The sequence below is a fragment of the Lithobates pipiens genome, unplaced genomic scaffold, assembly GCF_037356315.1.
Source record: "Lithobates pipiens isolate NorthernLeopardFrog02 unplaced genomic scaffold, aLitPip1_a1.2 Scaffold_19, whole genome shotgun sequence".
Classification (NCBI taxonomy): Eukaryota; Metazoa; Chordata; class Amphibia; order Anura; family Ranidae; genus Lithobates; species Lithobates pipiens.
Window position 1 is genome coordinate 51,618,721 of NW_027507764.1, and position 27,379 is coordinate 51,646,099.

At 43.9% G+C, this 27,379-nt stretch overlaps 1 protein-coding gene across 4 annotated transcripts in view; it reads left to right on the forward strand.

Annotated features, from left to right (window-relative positions):
* ICA1 (islet cell autoantigen 1) overlaps nt 1-25,517 on the forward strand; it is a 105,840-nt gene extending 80,323 nt beyond the window's left edge. For 3 of the 4 annotated variants that reach the window (XM_077490729.1, XM_077490726.1, XM_077490728.1), the window contains 7 exons: nt 801-892; nt 3,432-3,496; nt 7,588-7,629; nt 7,725-7,784; nt 12,568-12,840; nt 19,359-19,463; nt 24,683-25,517. In XM_077490729.1, the coding sequence (XP_077346855.1) occupies nt 801-892; nt 3,432-3,496; nt 7,588-7,629; nt 7,725-7,784; nt 12,568-12,840; nt 19,359-19,463; nt 24,683-24,804 (759 nt within the window). In that variant the 3' untranslated portion in view covers nt 24,805-25,517. The remainder of the gene's footprint in view (nt 1-800; nt 893-3,431; nt 3,497-7,587; nt 7,630-7,724; nt 7,785-12,567; nt 12,841-19,358; nt 19,464-24,682) is intronic. The other variant, XM_077490727.1, reaches the window with a different exon arrangement.
* Nucleotides 25,518-27,379: the final 1,862 nt, after the last annotated feature.

Below are 27,379 nucleotides of genomic sequence, written 5' to 3' on the forward strand. Positions count from 1 at the left end.
GTGGTTTACCATTTTTGCTCTTCGACATTGCAAGCAGTTTAAATAGTCTGTGCCCAGACTGCGCCCTGGATGGAATCTCTACCGACATGGCTGTACAAGCGGGAGTGGGTAACTGAAGTTTTTACTAGACCCCCCGTGTCGCTCTTACTCTCTCCACATTATTCTATTCACTACCTCTGGGTCCATCAAGGATACCCTGGCTGACAGAGAGCTGACACTAAAATTTTGAATCTAAAACCATAACTATTCTGTTTTGAGTCCAGCCCTCTTCCAACATACAAAAGCTCTTTTGGATATGGGAAAAAGCATGTGTCATTCTCCCACGATGCAGTGCTAAGGCTTAGTGTCCAATCACTGGGCGTGAATACTGTCGCAGAGGGGAGACATCACTGCTTCCTCTAAGCGCCAACATGTCTAGGGCCAGTAGCTATAGAGTAAGGAGCAATGGAATATTGTTATGAAGGCAAGTATAAGGTAGTCGGGGTGTTGTACCAACATCGCCACCTTGCTCTGAAAGGCAAGTTGACAGAGTCTCTCTAAAGCCATACTCCAGACATTTTTGTTCGTTTAGATGGGGAAGAATCAACAACGTTGACCCAGCTGGGAATATTCTAGGTCCATAGATGAATGGAGTGACAGGGGAGTGTGAGGAAGAGAGTATAAATGATTCTTTCAAGAAAACCTGTCGCTTTGTCCAGAACAAAGTGATGGAGTCCCTTGAACTCAATGGTCTTATGTATTATTTTTTCATTTTTTTATTTGATTAGCTATGTAATGCTAAAAAATTCTATCTCTTCCAGAGTTTACAGGATCCCTTTAACAAGCTATGTCACCAAAGTAAGAAAAAGTCGAAAGCCAAGGAAAATCCTCCCGATAAACAGGACGACAGTCAGTAAGTAGCTGAATGTTGAGGACAGAATGGGGAATTAGAAAGCTGTATGAAACACACGCAAAAAAAGTAACTTCTACTAGAAGAGTTTCCCTCCGACATCTCTTCAAAAGGAGGTCCTAGAGAAATCTTTATTAATCGCTAGAGAAACCACCAGCACCAGGAGGTCTTGATTCCTTTATATAGAGCTTTAGTTATCACTTGAGGGATCACCAGCAGGAGGATGGAGGTCCCGATTCCTTTATAATGATCTTTAGTCAGAGGCATAACTAGAACCTTCAGTGCCTTTACAGATCACCATAAAGGGCCAATCACAGAGGCCCTTCACCATGTGAACAGGTAATCACATGTAAACAGACTTCCAGGATATCGGCAGTACTTTCCTCCCATGATGTGTCTTGTCTAGCCACTTGAGATCCGCGCTATAGCCAAATGACGGCTACAGCGCGGATCTCCTTTTCCGGGACGACGTCAATAGACGTAGTCCCGTGTACGAGCGGCCTGCGCGCCCGCTGAGGGGCGCGCGCGGCGCGCTCTGTGATCGGCGAGTCCATGAGACTCGCTTGATCACCGATCCGTGCAAGGGGTCGATCCCGACCCCTTATCACGTGATCAGCTGTCAGCCAATGACAGCTGATCATGTGATATAACGGAGCCGGTAATCGGCTATTATTCCTCCTTGCACTGTCAGCGCGAGGAGAAAAAAAAAAAGCCGATCACCGGCGGCCGTTATCGGGACATCAGTCCCGATCACGGCCAGCCCTGCTAATGCCCACCTGCCCCCTGCCAGTGTCCACCTGCCCCCTGCAGTGCCACATGTACTAAAAGTAAGTGCCCCCCGTCAGTGGCACCCAGCAGTGCCCACAGTGCCACCCAGCAGTGCCCACAATCTGCCTCAAAGGTGCTGCACCCCAGTGCCACATATCCGTGCCCATCAGTGTCATCTACCAGTGCCCAGCAGTGCTACCTATCAGTGCCCATCAGTCCCATCTATCAGTGGTACCTATCAGTGCCCATCCGTGCCACCCATCCATGCCATCTTATCTGTGCCCATCTTTGCCCATCAGTGCCGCCTTATCTGTGCCTATTAGTGCCGCCTTATCTGTGCCTATTGGTGCCGCCTTAACTATGCCCACCAGTGCAGCCCATCAGTGCCCACCAATGCAGCCTATCAGTGCCGCCTAATCAGCGCACTTCAATGAAGGAAAAAATGACCCGTTCGCAAAATTTTATAACAAACTATTAAAACATGATTTTTTTTTTGCATCTTTTTTTGTTTGTTTAGCAAAAAATAAAACTCCGAGCTGTAACTAAATACCACCAAAAGAAAGCTCTATTTGTGGGAAAAAAATGATAAAAATTTCATTTGGGTACAGTGTTGTATGCCCGCGCAATTGTCATTCAAAGTGCATCAGCGCTGAAAGCTGAAAATTGGTCTGGGACTGAGGGGGGTTTAAGTGCCCAGTAAGCAAGTGGCTAGAGATGCTCTATACAGGTAATCATCTTTCATTGTAGATTTTCCCATAGTTGCTCCATAAAGGTATCAATCATCTTGATTCTTTTAAGATGCTATATGCAGGTAGCGATCACCCTGACTTCTCTAGAGATGCTCCATATTAGTAGCCATCTCCCTGGCTTCTCTAAAGGTGATCTATACAGGTAGTCACTTTTTCATATTTCATAGTAGAGTTTCCCAAAAGATGCTCCATACAGATAGCCATGTTCCTGATTCTTTTAAAGATGCTCCATACAGGTAGTCACCCTTTCAAAGTAGCTTTTCCGAGCGATGCTCCACAAAGATAGCCATCATCCATTAAGAAGATGCTATTTATAAATAGCCATCTTCCTGACTTCTCTAGAGATGCTCCATACTGGTAGCCATCTTCCTGACGTCTTCCATACAGGTAGCCATCCATTGCTGTAGCTTTTTCTGAAGGTACCATCCAGCAAGCTACTTGGATTCTTTGGGCCCCAACACAGGCAGCAGCTTGGATTCATTGAACCACAGCTGGAGCAAGAGCCAAGAGGAAAAAGTTCTCATTGTGGCATCCTCACCAGACAAAGGCCAAAAGGAGAAGACCCTTCTAGAAGGTTGTACCAAATATGTATCGTCTCTCCGCAGCTCACATCCCTAAACTTAAACCCTCAATGTTTGGCTGGGGTGGATACGTATTCATCTCTCAAACATTGTTACTTCTCACACTAGCTACCGAAAATAACTCATCAGCAGCTGGCACCAATAATCAATATCCCAAGCTTAGGAGAAAGCTAACCTCCACAATGAATAAAGAAGTTCAGGCTGGCTACAGTTTAGTTAAAGACAACACTAGCTTCAGCTTAACTCCAGTTTGAGGGGTTCCTACATTTTAAAGGATCTAGTAAGTCAAAGATTGGGGAAAAAAGTTGGGGAAACCTATACCCTATGGGGGCCATGGTGTCCCAGAGGATTCTGGGTAATTCATGGCTGTGCAAGAGAGATATTACAATGCTGGGCCTTATGCCACTGTAACAGCTAAAGCTTTTTCTTTAATCCTTTGCACAGACTGATCTCACTGGATGACCAGCAGCAGGATAATGAGGATCAGGATTCTTTGGCCATGTCTCCAGGTAAATAAGAGTTCCAGTTACTTGGTTTGGGCTGCATTGTCAGGAAGGGACATCAGTCATCAAATACATTAGTGGCCATTGTCTTGAACATTGTTGTATGTACTTATTGGAGGAAAAGCTGGCACGTAACTATAGGTCCAAAAATACTTTGACACCCCCACAAGAATAAGTGAATCACTCTGTGAGAATCTGGAAAATGTAATGAGTTTGACCTTGCTCAGTGAATTGTGAAGTCCAGATTTGCTAGAACAAATTTCCTGTCTACGGAGAACTGGTTGACTCACGTACCAAGTTAATTGGGGTTCATGGAATGCTTTTTTTTTTTTTTTTTTTTCTTCTTTGTTTGTTTTTTTTGGATCAGACAAATTTTGTGGTTAAAAAAAATGATTCCAAAGAAATTTGCTGGATGACCCTGATTTACCAGTTTCTCTACTCTAAGTAAATATTGAAATATTGTGAGGCATGTGTTCTTCTAAAATCTTGGTGTGTTTTTGTGTATTTCTTCCAGATCCAGTAATCCAGGGATCCATTTTAAAACTGTGTAGGAGCTTCCTGTATTTTGAAGACCGCTCACTGCTGCTCTCTCTCCTTGTGCAGGGTGACTGGTCTTGTCTCTGCCCCCTCCTGCAGGCAGCCTGTAGTGGGTGGAGCCTGTTAGCCTATGCACAGAGTAGAGCTGTGGGAGGGGTCCATGTCATCGGGGCTTGATTGAAAACATTGTGAGTGGGCTACATGTGAACTGCACCTTTTTAATGTTATTTCTTCCAGAGTGATTGAAAGCACAGGTCTTACTAGCAGCTGGTTGGGCTGCCAATGGGTGGCTATCAGTTTGGAGAAGTGGGCATTCCTTGGCAGCTTGCATCAGAGTCCCCTAGGTACTGTAACACCCACATGCAATGCGGAGCCTTCATGATTGAAGAAACTAGAATCAAATTAACTACTTGGCGCAGAGTGCACGCAAATATACAGCCTTTCGGTGGGTGGGCATTGGTGCCAAGTGGCTGCATATTTGCGTGCATTAGTGCAAATAGAGCTATGCTGAGAGCACGCCCTGCACACTCCCGGCACAGTTAAGGTGGCTAACTGAAAGCTCCCGATCGGCACTTGTGATCAGGAGTTTTCCGATCATGTGACCACCGTGACAGCCAATCGCAGCGGTCACATGACCATAAGGCCTGCCCCACCTTCCAGCATTCTAAACCCATTAAAAGGCCAAGGGGTTAATGAAAGGGGGTGGGCCAGGGACAGTTAGGCTGAGGAGAAAAGAGCTAAATTATGCTGGCAATCTTCAGCCAGGACATAAGGCGGGCTCTATCTGACTTGCTGCAGCTTCTAATGCACATTGTGAAAAGTGAAATCAAAGTAAGCAATAGACTGTTGCTTCCTGCCCAAAACTTGCTTTCTCCTGTACAGACTTGCATAGTTACATAGTAGGTGAGGTCCATCAAGTTCAACCCGTGTGTGTGATTATATGTAAGTATTACATTGTATATCCCTGTATGTTGTGGTCGTTCAGGTGCTTATCTAATTTTTTTTTTTAAACTATCGATGCCCCCCACTGAGACCACCACCTGTGGAAGGGAATTCCACATCCTTGCCTCTCTTACAGTAAAGAACCCTCTACGTAGTTTAAGGTTAAACCTCTTTTCTTCTAATTTTAATGAGTGGCCACGTGTCTTGTTAAACTCCCTTCTGCGAAAAAGTTTTATCCCTAAAATGGGGTCACCAGTACGGTATTTGTATATTGAAATCATATCCCTCTCAAGCTTCTCTTCTCTTCGGTGCTCGCAACCTTTCCTCATAACTAATATCCTCCAGACCATTTATTAGCTTTGTTGCCCTTCTCTGTACTCGCTCCATGTCCAGTACATCCTTCCTGAGGACTGGTGCTCAGAACTGGACAGCATACTCCAGGTGCAGCCGGACCAGAGTCTTATAGAGCGGGAGAACTATTGTTTTATCTCTGGAGTTGATCCCCTTTTTAATGCATGCCAATATTCTGTTTGCTTTGTTAGCAGCAGCTTGGCATTGCAATGCCATTGCTGAGCCTCATCTACTAGGACCCCCATGTCCTTTTCCATCCTAGATTCCCCCAGAGGTTCTCCCCCCCCAGTGTATAAATTGCATTCATATTTTTTGCCACCCAAATGCATCTTACATTTTACCCCACCCCCATCCTCCAAGTCGTTTATGAACAAATTAAATAGGATTGGTCCCAGCACAGAACCCTGGGGGACCACTACCCACCCCTGACCATTCTGAGTACTCCCCATTTATCACCACCCTCTGAACTCTCCCTTGTAGCCAGTTTTCAATCCATGTAGTCACCCTATGGTCCATGCCAACGGACCTTACTTTGTACAGTAAACTTGAATCCTCCTGCACAAACTTGTAGCTGTTAATTGACGTCTGACGCATCCTCTTCTATTGGGTAGTATGAACTCGCTCTGAATAAGCCCCTATACTGGCTCTGATGACTCGCTGCTACCAGACCTGAGGCTTGCAGAACCTCTACCTGGAGGCCTAGTAGGTTAAAAGTCTGTCTAGGAAATGATCTACTGCTCCCAGGCAGCCTAACTTGTAAATCATGTGCGCTCCAACCATACTGATTTGACACAGATCCCCAGAGTCTCTTCTCTGACCCAGGAATCCACACCATCCACTGTGTGCATGATAAAGACTCTGCTAATGACCGTATAGAAGCAGAGTTCCCTCAGACTCCCTGGCACCTCCAGCCATCCACTGTGGTAACACTCACCAACCTTCCAGCCCTAATTCCTTGACGAGGAACTTGTCTGGACCATGCGTTCTCCTGCCCCTCTGCTCCAAGAGTTCCCTGCCACCGGCCATGTGGTGACAGAGACATTGCCAATGACTGTGTGGAGGCAATGTGCCTTCACAGCTCTCCCCGGGCCTCCTCCTGCGATCGGTACACCCCCCCCCCCCCCCATATGCGAGTGTCCTCCTGCGGCTGTCTAGCACTCCATTCCTCACTTCACCCAGCCAACCTCTGCGTGAGTGGCATGTGACCTCCACTTACAGTATCTCACAAAAGTGAGTACACCCCTCAAATTTTTGTAAATATTTTATAACTTTTCATGTGACAACACTATAGAAATTACATTTTGCAATGTAAAGTAGTGAGTTTACAGCTTTGTATAACAGTGTAAATTTGCTGTCCCCTCAAAATAACTCAACACACAGCCATTAATGTCTAAACCGCTGGCCACAAAAGTGAGTACGCACCTAGGTGAAAATATCCAAATTGGGCCCAATTAGCCATTTTTCCTCCCCGGTGTCATGTGACTAGTTAATGTTACAAGGTCTTAGGTGTGAATGGGGAGCAGGTGTGTTAAATTTGGCTAGCGTGCTGCATAGGTCTGCCTAAATTTGCCTGTGCTGAACAAACCCTAGTACTGTAACCCTCACTAGCACCTACCTACTGGTAGAGGGTGCTACATTTGCAAGACTGAAGGGAAGGCTGGAAATCAGATTGAAAGCTTAAACAAATCTTAGAATAAAAAAAATAAAAATGTTATACTTACCTGCTCTGTGCAGTGGTTTTGAAAGAGCAACCCTAAACCTCCTCTTCTTGGGTCCCTGACCAGCGCTCCTGGCTTCTTCCCCCCTCTGAGTGCCCTTATAGCAAGCTGCTTGCTTTGGGGGCACTCGTGCGTTCTCGTTCCCGAGCCGCTCTCTGTATGTCCATAGACACACAGAAAGCGGCCCTGCTCCCTTCTTGCTGGCTTTGATTGACAGCAGCGGACATCAAAGGCTCCCGCTGCTGTCTCTGAGCCAATGAGGAGGGAGAGTGGCGGGAGAGCTGCTGCTCTCGTGCAAGATGCTGGGTGAAGATCGGGCTGAGGTAAGTATTGGAGGAGGGAGGGGGGGAGGGGATGCACACAGAAAGTTGTTTGTTCTTTTTTTCCTTCATGCATTCTAAACCTTCAGCCTTTGGAACTAGTTTAATTTACTCCGCTTGGTCTCTGTTCCATCAATACGTTTTTCTTTGGTTTCATATCATTATTCATTACCATTTTCATTTTTTTTTTACTTTTGCATGTTTTTTTTTTCTCTCTTGTATATCACAGAGAAGACTGATTTCAACAAAGGGAGCATGCCTACATTTGATGGTAATACAGAGGCGTTTGATGGGTATTTTTATATTCTAGGGTTCTGTTATGTACCATTGTAGATGTATTGTTCATTTTGATATTCCATTCTTTAGGCACCCTGGATGACTTGTTAGACCTGAAAGCGGACGAAAGGTTCCTATTTGAAGACAGTGGTGAGTTTCATACCCAAGGAGGATCATGTGTGGGATCTGTGTACAGACTGGATACAGCAAGTATGTGCTTGGGTTACAGTTAGTAAACTGATGGCCGGACTAGAGAGCAGGCAACTGGAGAAGCCTACACTTACATGCCGCCCCAAGAACAGAGGACATAAGCTATGCTGATATCAAAATGAAATTGTGTAGTTTACCTTCAACCCCACCACTTTCTGCTTCCCACAGGCACCATCTTTTTCAAGCATCATCCAGGCTCACCAGGGGTAGGACAAAGGGTGGGCAGAAGGGGTGACTGACCTGGGAACTGTGGTCTCATGTGAGTTGGGCGGGGGGGCGCCACAAGGAGATTGGAGGGTTTGTGTTAGGAGGGGGAGTTTGTGGGGGCAGCAGGGGGTAAGAATTGTTTTAAGTGGGAAAATGTTGGTGTGTTGGTGCTAGGAGTGGTCATGTGTGTTGGCAGGGGGAGGAATATTTGTGCTAGGAGGAGGGATTTGAGGGGCTTGTGCTAAAAAGTCATATGGTAGAGGGGGTAGGGGGATTTGTGCTAGGAGGGGACATTTTGTTTGGGTTGGGGGCCGGGGATTTGTGCTAGTAGGGATGATTGGGGGTATTGGTGCTAGGATCAGGGTCTGGGGGTCAGGCTTTGGAGTGGGGGGGGGGGGGTTGTGCTTGAAGGGGAAATTTGAGGAGGAGGGGCTTTGTGCTAGGAGGGGTGATTTTTTTATTTTTTTGGAGAGGGGATTTGAACTGGGAGGGGGGAATATTTCTGCTGGGAGGGGGGATTTGTACTGGGAGGAGGGAGGATTTATACTTAGGGGGGTAAACATTCAGATTAATGCTCAATTTGTTTTATTTTTTGGGGGGGAGGGGTTTGTTGACACATAATGCTCATGCATCTTTGGGAATGGGGGGTACACAATTTGGCATGTATGCCCTGGGCTCTACTAATGACCTTGTCTCAGGACTGAGGCTCACCAGGTTTCTTGGACTAAAATGCTGGTTTAGAGATAACTTTTGTTATGTAAATCCTGCCTGCGTTTACAAATGGCTGACACAGATGGAACCTCTTGGATTGAGAAAATACATTGCGCTGTCTGCAGCAGACTGGTGACATTATCTTAGCCTAGGCAAAGTCACTTGATTGGAGTTCAAATACTGTGTTTGGTTAAAAAAAAAAAATACTACTGATGGGACGCTGTGTAAAATCCATATAAAAACAGAATGCAATGATTTGCAAATCTCATATTTTTTTTCACAATAGAAAACATATCAAATGTTTAAACTGAGAAAATCTACAATTTCAAGTAAAAAAAAAAAATAATAATTTTGAAATTGATGGCAGCAACACTTCTTAAAAATAATTTGGGACAGGGCCATATTTAGCACAGTGTAGTACCCCCTCTTCTTTTACCAACTCTCTGTAAATGTCTGGGAACTGTGGAGACTGGTTACTTGGCTGGCCTGCACAGAGTCCTGATCTCAACCCAATAGAACACCTTTGGGATGAATTGGAGCAGAGACTGCAAGCCAGGCATTCTTGTCCAACATCAGTGCCTGACTTCACAAATGCGCTTCTGGAAGAATGTTCAAACATTCGTATAGACACACTCCTAAACCTTGTGGACAGCCTTCCCAGAAGAGTTGAAGCTGTTATAGCTGCAAAGGGTGGGCCAACTCAATATTGAACCCTACGAACTAAGACTGGGATGCCATTAAAGTTCATGTGCGTGTAAAGGCAGGCGTCACAATACTTTTGGTAATATAGTGTCTGTTTCATCATTGATGGTGCCTTTCCAGATGTAAAAGCTGCCCGTTCCATACGCACTAATACACCCCAGTACCATCAGAGATGCATTCTTTTGAACTGAGCTCTGATGACAAGCCTGAAGGTCCTTTTCCTCTTTGCTCTTTCATCTGGAGGACACGGCGCCCATAGTTGCTAAAAGTTTGATTCCTCTGACCACAGAACCATTTTCTACTTTTGCAGCAGATCATTTTAAATGAGCTTTGGCCCAGAGAAGACGGCGGTGTTTCTGGATCATGTTCAGATATGGCTTCTTTCTTTGCATGATAGCTTTACCTTGCATTTTGGATGATTCTATAGATTTTACACGGCTTCTCAACTTTTTTGGGAATTGGGGTTGTAATCGGTGGTGGCTGGTGGGTTCTCCTTCTTGGAGGGGGGGGGGGGCGGCAAACGTGCAACAACCCCCCCCCCCCCCCACACCTGCCGCCGGGCGGCACGGCACCTGGACCACCCATGGCATTGACAACAGCATCATCCACTGACCACCAGCCGGACAACCCGCAGGTGGTCCAGCAGCACTTACCTGCCATGTGGCGGGGTTCTTCTTGTTAGAATATTATTCCAAATTCATAATTCGGCACTTATAGGTGTTCTGTTATATTCATGGCAAGCTTGCAAAACATAATTGGTTTTATGATTAGTCATAATAAATAAAGTATGTGTAGATGACTTTGATCGATTGATTTGATAGGATTCTTTGTAATTTCCTGCTTGTTTTTGGTTACACCAGACACCATGGAGACAGAAGGCCGCAGCCATGAAGCACACAGCTTTATGACTATTTATTCTATTTCATATATTTTTACCTGCACTGAACTGAACTATTCTACTTTTTACATTGTATTTATGATGCCAACTGTGTGACAAAATAAACTCACACTTTGTTTTAAGTCAGTCTGACTATCAATGCTATTCTGCCAGAAATGACCTTGAGATACAAGAATATAGATAATGAATTTATTCTTCACTCCTCCTCCCTCTTCCTCTTCTTCCTCTTCTTCCTCTTCTTCCTCTTCTTCCTCCTCTTCCTCTTCTTCCTCTTCTTCCTCCTCTTCCTCTTCTTCCTCTTCTTCCTCCCCTGTGTGTCTTTTCCGCCAAAGTGCTAGACATCCAGTAGGGTCGCCTGGCGCTCTGGCCAGTCGGGAAACGGGTCTCACAGGCCTGCCTCCTGATTGGTGGGGAGGAACTGTAGTGTGACCATAGCGAAAATTAATTCGCTATCGCCACAAAATAGAGTGGGCTCGAGATGCAGCGCTCTGTGCCCCGAGCCCACCCTATTTTGAAGCCTATTGGAGCCTCTGGTTCTAATCATGTGCTTCAAAATACACACCCCCACCTATCCCCGACATAGTGATTCATGTGCCCAGCATCCTGAAAGGGGCCGAGCACATGGATAGGGGAGGGTGGCGGAGGTGTTTGGGTGGCGGCGCCCGTGCGCCCACAATGCACAGCTCCAGCCACTGGTTGTAATCGTGAGTATAGGTACATACAGGCACTTAGTAGTTTCTTCTGGTGCTGGGATGAGTGTTGCAGGTCCCCTTTAGGTGTTAGGATAAATGTTGCAGGACACATTAAGGGTTATGCTGGGTAACTACCGCCACCAGACTCTACCACTACCTTAAAAAAAAAAAAAAACCCTCAAGTATTTTTAGTGCTTACTTCCATTTTTTTTTTTTAATCTATAAAATCATTATGTAGCTGCTGGGGGAGGATCAAAGGTGAATACTACATAGTGCCACTTGAGTGACACCTGAGCCTGTCGGGGCTGCTGGCATTACATCCAAGATGGTGACGTCCAGCAGCAGAGCAGATTAGGGCTTTTGAATATCTGCAGGGAGGTTTTACAGGTAAATATCATGCATACAATACGTTAAATATACATATAGGGGGGGTCAATTTACTAAAGGCAAATAGACTGTGCACTTTGCAAAGTGCAGTTACTCCAGAGCTTAGTAAATGAGGTAAAGCTTTACTTTACAAAGATTACCCAACCACATGCAAGGAAAAGGGGGAAAAAAATGGAATTTTTGCACATGATTGGATGATGGAAGTCAGCAGATATTCCGCTTTTACTAAGCTCTGGAGCAACTGCAGTTTACAAAGTGCCCAGTCTATTTGACTTTAGTAAATCAACAGCATAGTTTTTTCATTTGAAATTAATTGCCTGACAAGAGTGTCTCTTTAAAGTGGTTCTAAAGCCTAAACATTTCTTGCCTTATTGCAATCCTTGCATCAAGGTAAGAAATGTTTAGGCATCAGCACCCCCCCCCCCCTCCCCCACATACTAGCACATTATGACAGGCTTACCTGAAATTTTTTCCCTCCGGCGGTGCGCTGTCACCCCTAAAGGCGCTTACATTTTCACCCGGGCTTCCTCCTGGGTTGGCGGGCTTCAGTGATATGAATGAAGATGACGTCACTCCCCCGCATACGCACGGGAATCACTGTTTCCGGCACAATACTAAAGGAATGTCACGAATATGTCGTTCCTTCAGAGCGCATGCGCTGGTGACGTCACCGGCTGCATCTAAAGTAAATATCCCCTAAACGCTGCACAGTACCTAATAGGTAGTACGCTTATAATAATGCTTACCTATAGGTAAAAATCATACATGGAAGCTTGCTCCCACTTTAAGCTGTTTCAGACAAATGATTTCCAAGGCCAAGAACATTTTTAACACCCCCAGGTTCCTCATTTTGTTGACTTACTATCTTCAAATTGCTTGAGTTTCGCAGAATCTAATTTCAAAAATAACCTGAGTTATGCACTTCCTACATACACCTTATTTTCCAATTAGGTTTTCTTTGCGCTGTATTTTTTCTTTCCCTAATACACTTTGCAGATTTTCACATTTTGCCTTTTCAACTGTTGAAACTTTCACATTTCCTTCTATATAAAACAGTTTCTTCCCCTTCTCCCCTATCCAATCTGTATCTGCCATAAGTCTAAATTGTTCCTTCGTCCTCTTATAGCCATGTCCAATGTCCCTCTATCGGACCCGGCAGAGGCGGACTCCCTGGAGAAGGACGAGATGCAGTTGCTGAACGATATCCTGAGTGCCTCATCTCTGGATGGTGGAGACCTCTCCAAAGAGTGGACAGCAGTATTTGGGGAGCCGCTGTATCCCAGTCAGCCCTTGAGTCCGACCAGCCAGGAATTGGAGCCTGGAGCTGAACCACCATCCGGATTCCTACCGTCTCAACTATTGGACCAAAACTTGAGTAGTCTCCAGTCTTCATTATACGGTTGGTTTTACGTAGGAGGGTGGAACTATCCTATCTTTTATGTTGGTGCTTAAAGGAAGATTGTAAACAAAATGCAGTGAGGAGGATGATATGAGAGGTGCTCTACTGATGAAAAGTTGAGGGTTTTTTTTTTTTTTTTTTTTTAAGGGTCATGTTCTGTTGTAAAGCAATTTTACCCTCAAAGTGATGAGTTTGGTGCTCTGGCTGCGGTGTTTAACTCCCAAAACAATTATTCTGTAGCATATATAGTCGGCCACTTGGTGTATTCTGCACAATAAATCTTGGCTACATAAAATGCTACATGTTTTGGTTAATTGCTATGAGGAAGGCTACATTAGCCGAAACAAGTTAGCATGTTGTACACTGTGTCTTTTTACATCTAGCCAATAAAGATTATTGTGATGAGAACTCCAATTGGCCAGCTATATATGCTATTGGCATTATGTTCTGTTGCCTACTTCGTCTGTGTGTTCTTCAATATTGTTTGCCGTTGGACATAATATGTGACATTTCAGCTGTCAGGGAAGGGAGAGGATGGGGGGGTTGGGCTGCACAATGAAAGGGTTTTTTTTTTTTTTTTACCATAATGCAGAGAAGGCATGAACATAAAAAGCCTTCTACCTTTACAACCACTTTAAAGTAGAAGTATAGCCAAAGCTATTTTGGCCATACTTCTCTTATGGATCACAGGAGTGTTCTGCACTGCTGTCACCCATTTTCAGCCAACAGCGGTCAGCAGACGGGGCAGAACTAGTCCCAGGCCTGGACCGGAAGGTGGCACAGCCTCTCAGCGAGCTGCTTAGAGCCTGAACCAGCCGCTGCTGCCCCCTCCACAGCCCAGCACTTCAGTGAGCACTGGAGGGATAGAGCAGAGAGCCAGAGACTTAGTCACCAGCTCTCTGCAGCCTGAAGACTGAGAGCCGAGTGATCAGTGGTGTTGGTCTTAGAGCTGGTGGGAGACCGGTGCAACATCGGATCTTTTTTTTTTTTTTTTTTATCGCAAACTTTTTTTAAATGTGATCTACTAGAACTCGGAGATCAATTGACCCCCCCCCCCCCCCCCCAGTTGTTCTCTTCCTAGAATGTACAGTATGATGTGTGCATGTTTTTAGACCCCAAGTGTATAATTCTACATTTATCAATAGTAAACCTCATTTCAAACATAGTTCCCAAAATACAAGTGTGTTGTATTAAATGCATTAGCTGAGAAGCCTCGCTGTGCTTTTTCGTTCCAACATCCACAGAAGGCTACAGAATGTTTACGGAGATGACACCTTTGACAAGAATTGCCCATTACAAGACATTTCTCGTCAATGGTGTCCTCTCCATAAACATTCTTTAGCCTTCAGTGGATGTCGGACAGCCTGCACCCCTCCTTCATCAAGAACCCAACAACTGCACATTGCTTCTGCTTGGAATATATTATTTTACCTGCAATAAAAGAGAATTACTGTAGAAAGAGGTACGTACTCTACCAACGTGAAATTTAAGCAATCTACATAAGTTATTAAAAAAAAAGTCATGCCAATTCTGCATTGCCTTTGGTACAGCCCAAGTTTTAATATATTTTTCAGATGCTTTGTTGGCAAGATCTTCCTCTCAGTGCAATTCCCTGTTTTGCCCGCTGACGGACAAATTAGAGCTACAGAGAGGATCTTAGTACATCTACTGTATTTTTAACTGTGCAACATAAACTTGCAAAATTGTGTCCATCCATTAAAGAGTTGAAATGGAGAAAAATGTAAGGATACAGGAGATCGTTTAGTGCCTACATGAAAACGCATTGTTGGAACACCATCATGTTCCTACCCTTGTCTGTCCATATCAGAATATCACAGTGTAAGAACACGCAGCTTGCCATTCAGGGAATACTAACTTTAGAACCCACTGCTCCTACACCCTACAAGATCTGTGGAAGGATTGGGGTTTGTGAAATATCAGTGAGTGGGGGGCCCTCAGGCTAGGGAAGAGGTCATAATGTTAAAATGGACAAAAGGAGAGTATCCCCTAAGTGGACATTTAAGGCACTAACATGATTGATAGAAAGTGTATTTTATTGAAAATAAGAAGCAAGATAAAGAGTATATTGGAATGGTTACAGTTACTATGTACAAGGTACAGAATCAACACAAAGATTGGCTGTAAAGTTCTCGTAATTCACCCAACGCGTTTAAGAGTATCAATGTCTCCTTCTTCAGGGGTGTTATAATATGGTCAATCCTATATCTACACTGTAGTGATAACAAAAAGTCAAACGCCAGATATATAGAAATATATAGTAAACATTTTATCACATATGTATTACAAGCAGCACTTGTGTAGACTCGCATATTTTGTGGCGATATCGTAGGCAAAACATTACAATAAAGTTATTTAAAAACAAAGAATATAAGCGGAACTGTGTCTCCAAAGTAGCTGGTCTTCACAGCATGTATTGATACTGCATCAAACAAAAATTGAATACAGCCGGGCTAGCATGGGAAGCATTGGACAGCTGACAACACTGAAGCCAAGGGAGGGTGTAGCCCTGTAAGTAAAAGTAATGAAATGTGACATAAAGCATTATGAGTGGTATAATTCAACTAGCTTGCATTCGTTTTTTACTATATGAATTTTTAGAAAGTGTACAAGCAGAATGTGTACGGAAAAATTATATGACTGAGATATATACATATAAAAATAATATATATATATATACAGTGGCGTACTTAACCTTCAGGGCCCTGATGCAAGAAACCATGAAGGGCCCCCCCTGAACCCCAGCCAGGGCCCTTCCCTCCGAGTCCGGTGGTGGAACTCCAGGGCGTGGTCACAGGTATGACCTTTGTGAGCCCTGTAGTTCCACCACTGGTATCAGTAGTTTTATTAATTTTTTTACATTTTTTAGGTGCCCCATTGGGGGACTATCCCTAGGCAGAATTGTGTCCCCGTCCCCAGAAGAGATGAGGTCCTTTTCTCCAGGGCAGATGAAGTCCCTGTCCCCAGGTGAGAAGGAGTCCCTGTCCCCAGGGGAGGTGGGGGTCCCTGTCCTCACGTGGGAAGGGGTCCCTGTCCCCAGGGGGATATGCAGGGGGTATGTAATAGTGTGTGCTAGCTGCCTATGCTGCTGCCGGCCATATGTAGAGAGGGGATTGCCTGGGCCCCCTGCATCACAGGGCCCAGTTGCGGTCGCAACTCCTGCACCCCCTATAGTTACGCCCCTGTATATATACATATCATATATATCCTACCTGTACTCAGTAGGAACAGATAATTGAAATCGCAAAGTAACACGCAAATTCAGGAGAACACCTGATTTCAGGTTTGGCCACTAGAGGGCTATGGTAATATTTCCATGTCCGTTGCTGTGCCTTTCCATATTGCCTGATTTAGTAATTGAAGTCTACTTAAATCATTTTTACATGTTGGTTGACCCCTGGTGGCTGGACTGTTGCAACGCCCAGCACACACAGCCGCCCAGATTTGGTAACCCGTGGTGTCTCTTTATGGATGCTGCAGACAATGTCATCTCATCTGGCCACCATCTTGCTACTCCGGCATGCGCTGTCCGCCAGTGAAGCTCCTGTGTCAGTGGGCTGTGGGTGCACGGCATTGAACCATCAAGCTGATGTGGAGCGTGCGCAGTCGGGACAGGGCAGGGCAGTGCACGTTCAGCTCAGGAAGCCTGTAGAAGACATGTCCCTGATCTCCTCCTCAATTTCAGGTGCAGCTGATAATTTATCGGCTGAGCCTGCTATCGGAGAGAGAGGAATGTAATTGAGACGCCCTTGCAGACATGGTTGACATCCACCTGAGGGTCTGGATGCCAGGACATGTCTCCATGGGGATACTTCTTATCTACCAAGGTATGATTCATTATACATCTTGGTGATACTCTGATACTTGTCAATACCATTAGGTGTTGTACTCAGAGATACAGTGGGGAGAACAAGTATTTGATACACTGCCGATTTTGCAGATTTTCCTACTTGCCAAGCATGTAGAGGTCTGTAATTTTTATCATAGGTACTCTTCAATTGTGGGAGACGGAATCTAAAACCAAAAATCCACAAAATCACTTTGTATGATTTTTAAATAAACAATTTGCATTTTATTGCATGACATAAGTATTTGATCACCTACCAACCACTAAGAATTCTGTCTCTCAGACCTGTTATTTTTTCTTTAAGAAGCCCTCCTGTTCTCCACTCATTACCTGTATAAGCTGCACCTGGGCTACAGGACAATAGGCAAGCAGCTTGGTGAGAAGGCAACTACTGTTGGCGCAATTATTAGAAAATGGAAGAAGTTAAAGATGACGGTCAATCTCCCTCTGTCTGGGGCTCTATGCAAGATCTCACCTTGTAGGGCATCAATGATCATAAGGAAGGTGAGATATCAGCCCAGAACTACACGGCAGGACCTGGTCAATGACCTGAAGAGAGCTGGGAACCTAGTCTCAAAGAAAACCATTAGTAACAGCGCAAGGTCTCCCTGCTCAAGCCAGTGCATGTCCAGGCCTGTTTGGTTGCCAGTGACCATCTGGATGATCTAGAAGAAGAATGGGAGAAGGTCATGTTGTCTCATGAGACAAAAATAGAGCTTTTTGGTTTAAAGTCCACTCTCCATGTTTGGAGGAAGAAGGATGAGTACAATCCCAAGAACACCATCCCAACCATAAAGCACGGAGGTGGAAACCTCATTCTTTGGGGCTGCTATTCTGCAAAGGGGACAGGACGACTACACTGTATTGAGGGGAGGATGGATGGGCCATTTATCGCAAGATATAATAATTATGTTCATGTGTCTAGATACTGATTAAATTCTATCAGTCACATTCAACATGCAATATATATTATTTGATTGAACCTGTTTCACTATGTCCTACATGAGTGACTCCGAGACGGTGAAATAAGGAGATGTTATTTTGTGAAGGATTATTATAATTATAAAAAAAATTATCTAGATACTTATATATACATATCTACACAAGTGATCTTTTGTCATGCATTTATTCTTTTTCAGTTGATGCCAACTACATAGTGTTCTATATCAACCTTCATCAATTATCTGTTACTAGTGTGTGTGTGTGTGTGTGTGTGTGTGTGTGTGTATGTATGTATATGTATGTGTGTGTGTGTGTATATATATATATATATATATATATATATATATATTTCATATAATTTTTCCATACACGTTCTGCTTTTACACTTTCTAAAAATTCATATAGTAAAAAATGAATGCAAGTTAGTTGAATTATACTACTCATAATGCTTTATAACACATTTCATTACTTTTACTTACAGGGCTACGCCCTCCCTTGGCTTCAGTGTTGTCAGCTGTCCAATGCTTCCCATGCTAGCCCGGCTGTATTCAATTTTTATTTGATGTAATATTAATACATGCTGTGAAGACCAGCTACTTTAAACAGGAAAATTCTTGGAGACACAGTTCCGCTTATATTCTTTGTTTTTAATAGCTATTTATTGGAATGTTTCGCCTATGATATCTCCACAAAATATGTGAATCTACACAACATTTAGCTTATTATAAAATATATGTGATAAAATGTTGTTTACTATATATTTCTATATAGCTGATGTTTGACTTTTTGTTAGCACTACATTGTAGATACACGATTGACCTTCTTATAACACCCCTGAAGAAGGAGACGTTGACAGTCTGAAATGCGTCGGGTGAATTACGAGAACTTTACAGTCTATTTGTGGTGATTCTGTACCTTGAACACAGTAACTAACCATTCCAATATACTGTTTTTATCTTGCTTATTATGCTCAATAAAAAACACTTTTTCTATCAATCATTTTCGTGCCTTAAAAGTCCACTTGGGGGATACTCGCCTTTTGTCTAGTTAGTTTGGATGTGGCACCCTACAGGGACACCTTCACCGATCTAGTTATTGCTTAATGTTAAAATGGAGGATGCTGACGTGGGTGATGATTATTCTCTTGGGTTTGACTTGCTTGTTCGTGCTTGGTTAGAGTATTTCCTGGGAGTGGTGTTATGTGGTGTTCCTGGTGGGCTGGCAGCTAGCTATACTGTGGGTGTGGGTCAGTATTCAGGGGAGTGTCCAGGAAGTCATCCTGAAGTGAAGTGTGGATAGTGCGAGGGATGCTTTTTGGTTATCGGGAGGGGTGCTTTTTGGTTATCGCCACCATAAATTTTAGCACACAAAAGCGAAACAAAAGATTGCTTTTATTGTAAGCGTTATACACTGGTCACAAATAAATGTTATCAATGGAGGGGTTGGCAAGAGCGAAGAGTGGAAAGGTGAGGGGGAGGAGAAAAGAGGAGGGAACAGGAAATCCCTTCCGCCCACAAGCATTCAACCTAATGACCAGTATTTTGTAGTTTTGGGTGGTGGTAGCAGAGGTAAGATGACAAGGCACATTATGCTGTCATCCTATTAAAGCCTTTTTTCTTTGTACTTTCTGTGGGCTGGGCGAGTTTACTTTACTTTACTTTACTTTACTTTAAGGGGCACCACAGTCACATTCTGTATTTCTTTATTTCAGACTGGACTGCCTTCGGTGGGGCCCCCTCTTCAGCACCATTATCATTATCCTCAGCCTCTACATCCATAAACCTCAATCAAAATAGCAACACAATCCCACAGAAAGGTGAGAACTGAGAAGCATCTGGTCTGTTTTGTTCTATAGGCTACAATTCCACCAGTCTGCCGTACGATTGTCTTTTTTTTTTTTTCATATTTTACTTTGATTAGAGATGGTAGAGAATACAATATCACTTAATATTCCATAAATTTCAAACAAATTCATTTAACAATAATCGCGTTGGATACACATTTAAACAGGATATATACGCCTATAAGTATTCCTTTACCTACTATCATCCACCTATACTATACGTGAGGGATTTGAGGTACTCATCACTGATGCCTCGCCTTCCTCCCTGTATTCTTCACCTCATCTCTTTATTTAATCTTATAGAAAATACCCCCTAAACCCCCCAAAAAGAAAAATAATAAAAAAAAAAGGGGGGGACCCCCCACCCCAGAGAGATGGTGGGTTTCCAAGTTTATAGTCTGTCTAGGCAGGAGTTCCTTACCCCTTAGCCCCTGTACACACGGTCGGAGATTTCCACAACCAAATCCTTCGGATTTTGTCCGTCGGATCTTGTCCGAAACTGTTGCATACACACGGTCGGACAAAGTTGGCGAAAAATCCGATCTTTCAGAACGTGATGACGTAATTTTCGTTACGATGGCACTATATTCAGGCTAGTAGCCAATAGCTTTGATGTAGGAATTTGATCTGAGCATGCGTGGCACTTGGTCCGGTCAAAATTCTCTACACATGATAGGAGTATGTCCGATCGAACCAGTTGGTCGGGAAATATTTCCAACATGTTGGAAAATTGGGTCCGACGGATATTCCGACGGAATCAGTCCGATGCATACCACACACAGTCGGATTATCCGACGACACGGTCCGATAGGACATATTCCGACGGATTCTCCGACCGTGTGTACAAGGGCTTAGGGCTCGCTTCCATTACTTTCTTCCATCATTTTTTTTTCCTTCCTCTGAGTACATAAATTCCAATCCATGTTGACCATGTTTTATTATAAAGTTCTTTGCTATTTTGAGCTGAGAGGACTAATGGCCCCGGTCTCTCTTACCCTATTAAGCCACCTTGCTATGGAGGGTGGCCTAGAGTCCTTCCAATGCAAAGTCACACAGGCCTTAGCTGCGGTAATCAAATGACACGATACTGACTTTTTATATGTCTGCACCGGTATTTGTGAGGAATGAAGCAAGAAAAAGGCAGGGTCATCTGGTATAAGAAACTCCTATAGTTTTGAGAAATCTTCTGTACTTCTGTCCAATACTGTCTTATCCTAGAACAGGACCAGAATATATGGAGTAAGGTCCCTTGTTCCTCTCCACATCACCAGCAATGTAAAATTTACGGAGCTTTAGTGGTGTATAATACCATTGCGTCGGTAGTTTATAATTAGATTCTTGGATTCGTGTACAGATCGATGAGTTCAGCGCAAGATGTATTATATTCTTACGCTGTGCTGAGGTGAAGGTCTTATTAAGGTCCCTTTCCCACTTCTTAAAACTCGGCATCACAAAATTCTCCGGGGGGAATGTTTAAAAGCGCATTCATCTTTGAAATCAACCGGGGAAAGGGCTCTTGACCATCACAATATTGTTCGAATGTAGTTAGTTGACGTTGGTAATTTTGTCGGTGGTCCCAGAGTTGTTAAAAAATGGTGTAGCTGTATTGCCTGCCACAGATTTAATTCAAAGGGCCCCCCCGGTTGTGTCAAGACAGCGATTGTAGGCCATATTCCTGCCCGCAGGAAGTGTGATGCCTGAAAACAGCCCTTCTCTATAAGATGCTTAAATGCTCCTACCTCCGTACCTGGTAAAAAAACAGGGTTTCCCAAAAAGGCGATTGTCTCGGCGAATGTCTAGAGTCGTGACAAATCCTAGCACAAATTCGCAGTGTGGGACCTATGGTAGGATGCTTTCTAGTATCAATCGGCAATGTTTCATAGCACCAAGGTGCTCTACGCAGAGGTATCGAACTGAACTGTTGTTCCAGAACCACCCACAACTTAGATTTTCCATGTCTACAACAGTCCACTATCCTTCCCAGGTGTACTGCTTGATAATATTTAACCATGTCTGGGACCGCTACTCCACCAAAACACCTGGGTAACGTCATCAGACCTCTCCCTATCCTTGGTCTTTTCTTTGGCCCTATGAATTTCGTAAAAAGAATGAGTAGAATGCTCATTTTGATAACATTGCATCGACCGACCCAAGAATGTGATCCTTGATGCCATTTATCTAATAGAAGCCGGACTGAATTATATAATGCTGGGAAGTTTGCCTTGAAGGTATTTCTTACATTTGATGGTATATGTGTACCCAGGTAGTTTAGAGTTGCAGATACAATACAACCGAATTTTAGTTTTAAATGGGTATTTCGGGACATAGGATGCAGAGCCATTCCCATTGCCTCCGATTTGGAGCAGTTTATTTTTAAGTTTGATAAAGTCCCATAGATTTCTAACTCCTTCATGAGGTTGGGCAGTGAAATATATGGACTAGACATGGAGAACAACAAGTCGTCTGCGTAGGCTGAGATTTTATAATTGTGGTCTCCTACTTGTAGTCCCTGGATAGCGGGGTTTTGTCGGATTTTATTCAGTAAGGGTTCTATCGATGGAACAAACAACAAAGGTGAAAGAGGGCATCCCTGCCGTGTTCCATTTGAAATTTTAAAAGCTTTCGCAAATACTCCATTCATTCTCACCGCTGCCTGTGGAGTTGTGTATACACTAGTGATCCACTGGGTCATTCGGTCCCCCAAGCCAACATACCCCAAAACGCAGGGGATATTTGTCTTATTGGCCAAGTGGACCAGATTAAGCACCTTGATAGTGTTATCCCTTGCTTCTCGTGAGGGGATAAATCCTACTTGGTCCGAGTCCACTAACTGATTGAGCAGCGGTTGTAATCCCGATGCTAAGATTTTAGTAAAACATTTTAAATCTACATTTAACAATGAAATCGGCCTATAGCTGCCACATTCCGACGGATCCTTCCCCTCCTTTGAATAACCGTTATGTGTACGATTGTCAGGACCAATGGGCCATTCCTGAAGTGAGCAGGAAATTCTTACATCTCAGGAGACCACAATGGTACTTTAGAGGGCACCTTCAGCCCTGTAACCTATGTTCGTTCTGCAGCACTCGCTATTTAAAGCGGAGTTCCACCGAAAAATGGAGCTTCCGCTTTAAGTGCAGGTGACCCCCTAACATGCCACATTTGGCATGTCATTTTTTTGGGGGGAGGAGCAGATACCCTTTTTAGAGGCACCACGGCAGGGGAGTTCACCTCTCACCCCCCCCCCCCCCTCTCGGCCTGGCCAGTCAGTGTGCAAAGTGGCTCGCCCGGCTGTGAAGCCACAACCGGGCGCCCACAGTGACAATGCCGGCACCGCAGAGAGGAGGGGGGAGAGGAGCGGGGTTTTGTTCGCCTGCATCGCTGGACAGTGTGACAGGTGAGCGTCCGATTAATAAAAGCAGCTACACTTTTTTTGTACCTGCTGACATTTATAGGGGTGGGACTCGGCCCCAACCCCATAGACATAAACTGACCTATTCGTCTTCACGTGGTTACATAGTTAGGTTGAAACAAGACACAAGTTCATCTAGTTCAACCAATAAAAGGGAAAACAAAAAACATACAATCCTGTGCCACAGTTGATCCAGAGGAAGGCAAAAACCCAGCAAAGCATGCTCCAATTTGCTCCAGCAAGGGAAAAAAATGTTCTGATCCCGAGAGGCAATTGGATATTCCCTGACTCAACCTTGCCTATAAATATGTTGGTATCCAGTTATATTATGTACATTTAGGAAAAAATCCAGGCTGGCCAGCACCACCTCTTGAGGGAGTCTGTTCCACATTTTTGCAGTTCTTACTGTGAAGAAGCCTTTCCCTATTTGGAGATTAAATTTCTTTCCTGTAGAAGTAAAGAGTGCCCCCCTGTCCTCTGCGATGACCTCAAAGTGTTACTAAACCTAAAAACGTTTCTTACACTAATGCATTATTTCCATTAAGGTAAAAAAAACTTTTCAGTTTCTCTGGGCCCCCCTTCCCCTGTGTGAAGGGGAATAGAGGGGAGAAGAGATCAGCGATGTGCACAGCTGCATCTATTCTCCCCTTTTTTTCCTCTTTACACAGCGCTTGAGCAGCAGCGGGAGCCATTGGCTCTTGCTGCTGTCAATCAGATGCAGTGAGGAGGAAGTGGAGGGGACGGGCCTAAGTCACGCTGTGTAAGTCTATGGAATGTGGCTCCATAGACACAGGGGTTGGGAGCGCACAGACTACCCTCTCCCCATAGCCAGCGGCTGGATATGGTAGTCCCAAAAAAAAGAGGACCCATGATCGCCACGGGGTCCCCGGAAGAGGAGCATCAGGAGGATTTTTTGAATGGTAACACTTTAAAGTGAATAATTCAACACAAAGTTCACTATATGGACCCCTTATATACAGTATTTGTACATGTTGATCATATCCACCTTAATCTCTTCTTCTCAAGAGAATAAATTCAGTTCCTATAATCTTTCCTCATAGCTGAGCATTGTAGTGTTTTGCTTTTGCATCTTTGCAGTAAAACCAAGGAAGCATAAAAATCTCTGTAGTGTAATATTTGCTTTACTAAACAAAATGCTGTACAAGTACAATTTTAGGAAAACGTTTAGGAAAACAATGCATGACATAAGGAGTAGTCTTAATAATGCATACAATATACACATGCACACGCTTTCTATCCTTCCTAGCTAATGAGTGTGGACAGTGTATGTGATTTACACATAACATCTATTTTTTATTTATTTTTTCCTGGTGACGGAGTCTTCTTCCAGACTGTTCCTTGCTTCTCAAAGTCCTCCAGAACTACTAGAGCTTCCTTTTTTCAGCACATGGCTGTGTCCAAGTTCTCTTTTCCCTCTTCCTAGTTCCTATGCCGTCACTTCCTGTCCTGTGCTTGATGAACTATTCCAACAAGTTAATTAGCATATTAATAGGGGAAGCCTAACTTCTAACTATATTTTATGCTATAAAAATCACTAAAAATAGCAACACACCTAGAAGGCTTCTTATTGCAATCTTCTAGAAATGTATCCCACGCACAGATTCTTATCCAGACCTAAGGGGCGTCTTACCCCCTATCATTGTACCCATCTCATGTTGGCTTATACTGTATGTACCGTCGGGTCTGGTGCCCAGATCATATGTCATTTTTGGTTTTGCCCATAGATCCACTTTAACAAACATATCCATTTGTTTTGTAGATACATCTAAAAGCACAAAAGACTTGTCCACTTGGTACAACCTCTTTGCAGATCTTGATCCCCTATCGAATCCCGATGCCGTAGGAAAAACGGACAGAGAACACGAACTAATGAATGCATAACAATTTCCTACGTTGCTGCAGACAACCCTTCATCGACAAGCACCCCTGTCCCCAGCGATCTACTCACAGGGTACAGACCCTGCCCTGACGCTCGTGACACATTTTTTTTTTTCTTCTTTTTTTCCTCCAGAAATAAAGATGAATTATTTCCTCGTACAATGGGAGATGTGTGAAATTCCTCGGCTACGCCAAAATCTACACTGGACTTGCTAAAGAACTATTTTAAGGGAAATACTAGGAACCTATTTTTATATATATGCCAATGTAACGGTCAGAGGATGTAGATGTTAAATATATCATTTTTTTTCCTGTGTGAGCTTTATAGTTCTTTCTGTTAAGAATAATTTATTTGGGTGGGAGCAAAATTCTTTATTGTTGCTAAGATACTCAGCATGGACTGCGATGATTCACCTTTTGTTTCACAGCCAAATGGCAAGTGCAGAGTACAAAGGCAAATTGTTTCCCTGGAAAAAACAAAAGATAGCGTATATCATTGCAAATTTTTTTTGAAGAAACCATTTGACATTTTACCAATATGACAAAGTGCCTCTAATATATTGGCTTTTATTTGTGACATCCTATGTACTTACTACTGCACTAAAATACTCTGCACTCGCCCACAAGATGAAGTATTAATCCCAGCAGTTCTCACAAAGAGCATGCTTGCAATGTCATTAAAGGAATCAATAAATACTTTGACTCATAAAGTGCAATGCAGTTCTACTGGGATCTTATTCACGTTTCCATATTTTTACAGGGCTTTATTTTACATGGCCATTACAATGCAGATTTTGCGGTCGCACACACCTTTGATCTAGTGTTGCTGCTGGCCTTTTGAGCTGCATGACGGCTAGAGCCATTCACCCGACTTCCTCTGAGCCCAGGCTGTCATTGACCTACCCCTTTGGAGTGTGTTATCGTTCTGAGCCAAGGCTGTCATGGACCCGCTGGGCTTACAGGACTCCTGAACTGATTGGTGGTCACTAAGTAAAAAAATAAAATGACTTCTGGGGGAACCAAAGGGGGCAAGGCTTTAGGCATTTTACAGTACTTTAAAGTCCAGTCTAAACCGTTATATATACCCAGTGAAGTGACTGGTCTCAGGTGATGCACAGAGATAAAACAAATCCACTTCCTGCATAAGTTGTACCTGTTTATCTGCAGCCATCTCTTCTCTATAGCCATTCAAATTACATAATTTATATAGCTCATCTGAGCTTTCAGAAAGCAGGGGGCAGAGAGCAGAAGTTGATCTCTGAAGAGCTTGGTGAGGTGAGCTGATTGGACACCCGCCCCTTTATACAGCAGACCGAAATAGAGCTGAGGCTGTCAACCACAGGCTGTGTACCGGAGGTCCCTCCCATAACCTTTTTTTTTTTTTCCCTCTGTGTTAGGAAAGCTTGTCAGAAGTGACTTGTACCTATAGCACAGATAGGGGGCAGCAGACAGAAATGACACTTTGTGCTCTGGACAAGTACACGCTATAGCAGGCATATGCAATTAGCGGACCTCCAGCTGTTTCAGAACTACAAGTCCCATGAGGCATAGCAAGACTCTGACAACCACAAGCATGACACCCAGAGGCAGAGGCATGATGGGACCTTTCAGGGGGGAGGGGGGTGCAGGTACCTGTACAGTACAGGTATCTGCACCCACTTCCGGCATAGATATCTGCAGAATCTACGCCCCTTTCCGCAGATATCTATGCCCCTTTCCGAAGGTCCCCCGCTGTCTGCTGGGAAACACACGGATCCCAGAGACAGCGGGGACCATCCTTATTGCGCAGTGCGACTCGCGCATGCGCAGTAGTGAACTGGGAAATGAAGCCGCAAGGCTCCACTTCCTGATTCCCATAGCCATGATGGCGGCGGCAGCACCCGAGAGACGATCGAGAGATCGGCTTCGGGTGCCGACATCGCGGGCGCCCTGGGTGGGTAAGTGTCATTATTTTAAAAGTCAGCAGCTGCAGTATTTGTAGCTGCTGGCTTTAAAAAAAAAAAAAAAAAAAAACAGCGGACTCCTGCTTTAAGGATAGCAATCACATGAAGCCATTTATTATCACATAGTTTTTTGGATCCTTTTTAAATCATAATAACAGAAATCACCCAAATGGCCCTGATAAAAAGTTTACATACCCTGGAATGTTTGGCCTTGGTACAGACACAGAAGGTGGCACACATGGGTTAAAATGACAATTAAAGGTTCATTTCCCACATTTGTGGCTTTTTAAATCACAATTGTTGTCTGTGTATAAATAGTCATTGCGTCTGTTAGCTCTCACATAGATGCACTAAGCAGGCTAGACACTGAGCCATGAGGAGGTAGAAAAGAACAGTCAGAAGACCTGCGTAACAAGGTAAGGAAACTTTACAAAGATGGAAAAGGATATAAAAAGATATCCAAAGCCTTGAATATGCCAGTTAGTACTGTTTAATCACTTATTAAGAAGTGGAAAATTAGGGGCTCTTCTGATACCAAGCCAAGGTCAGGTAGACCAAGAAAGATTGCAGCCACAACTGGCGAAAGAATTGCTCAGGATACAAAGAAAAACCCACAGGTAACTGCAAGAGAAATA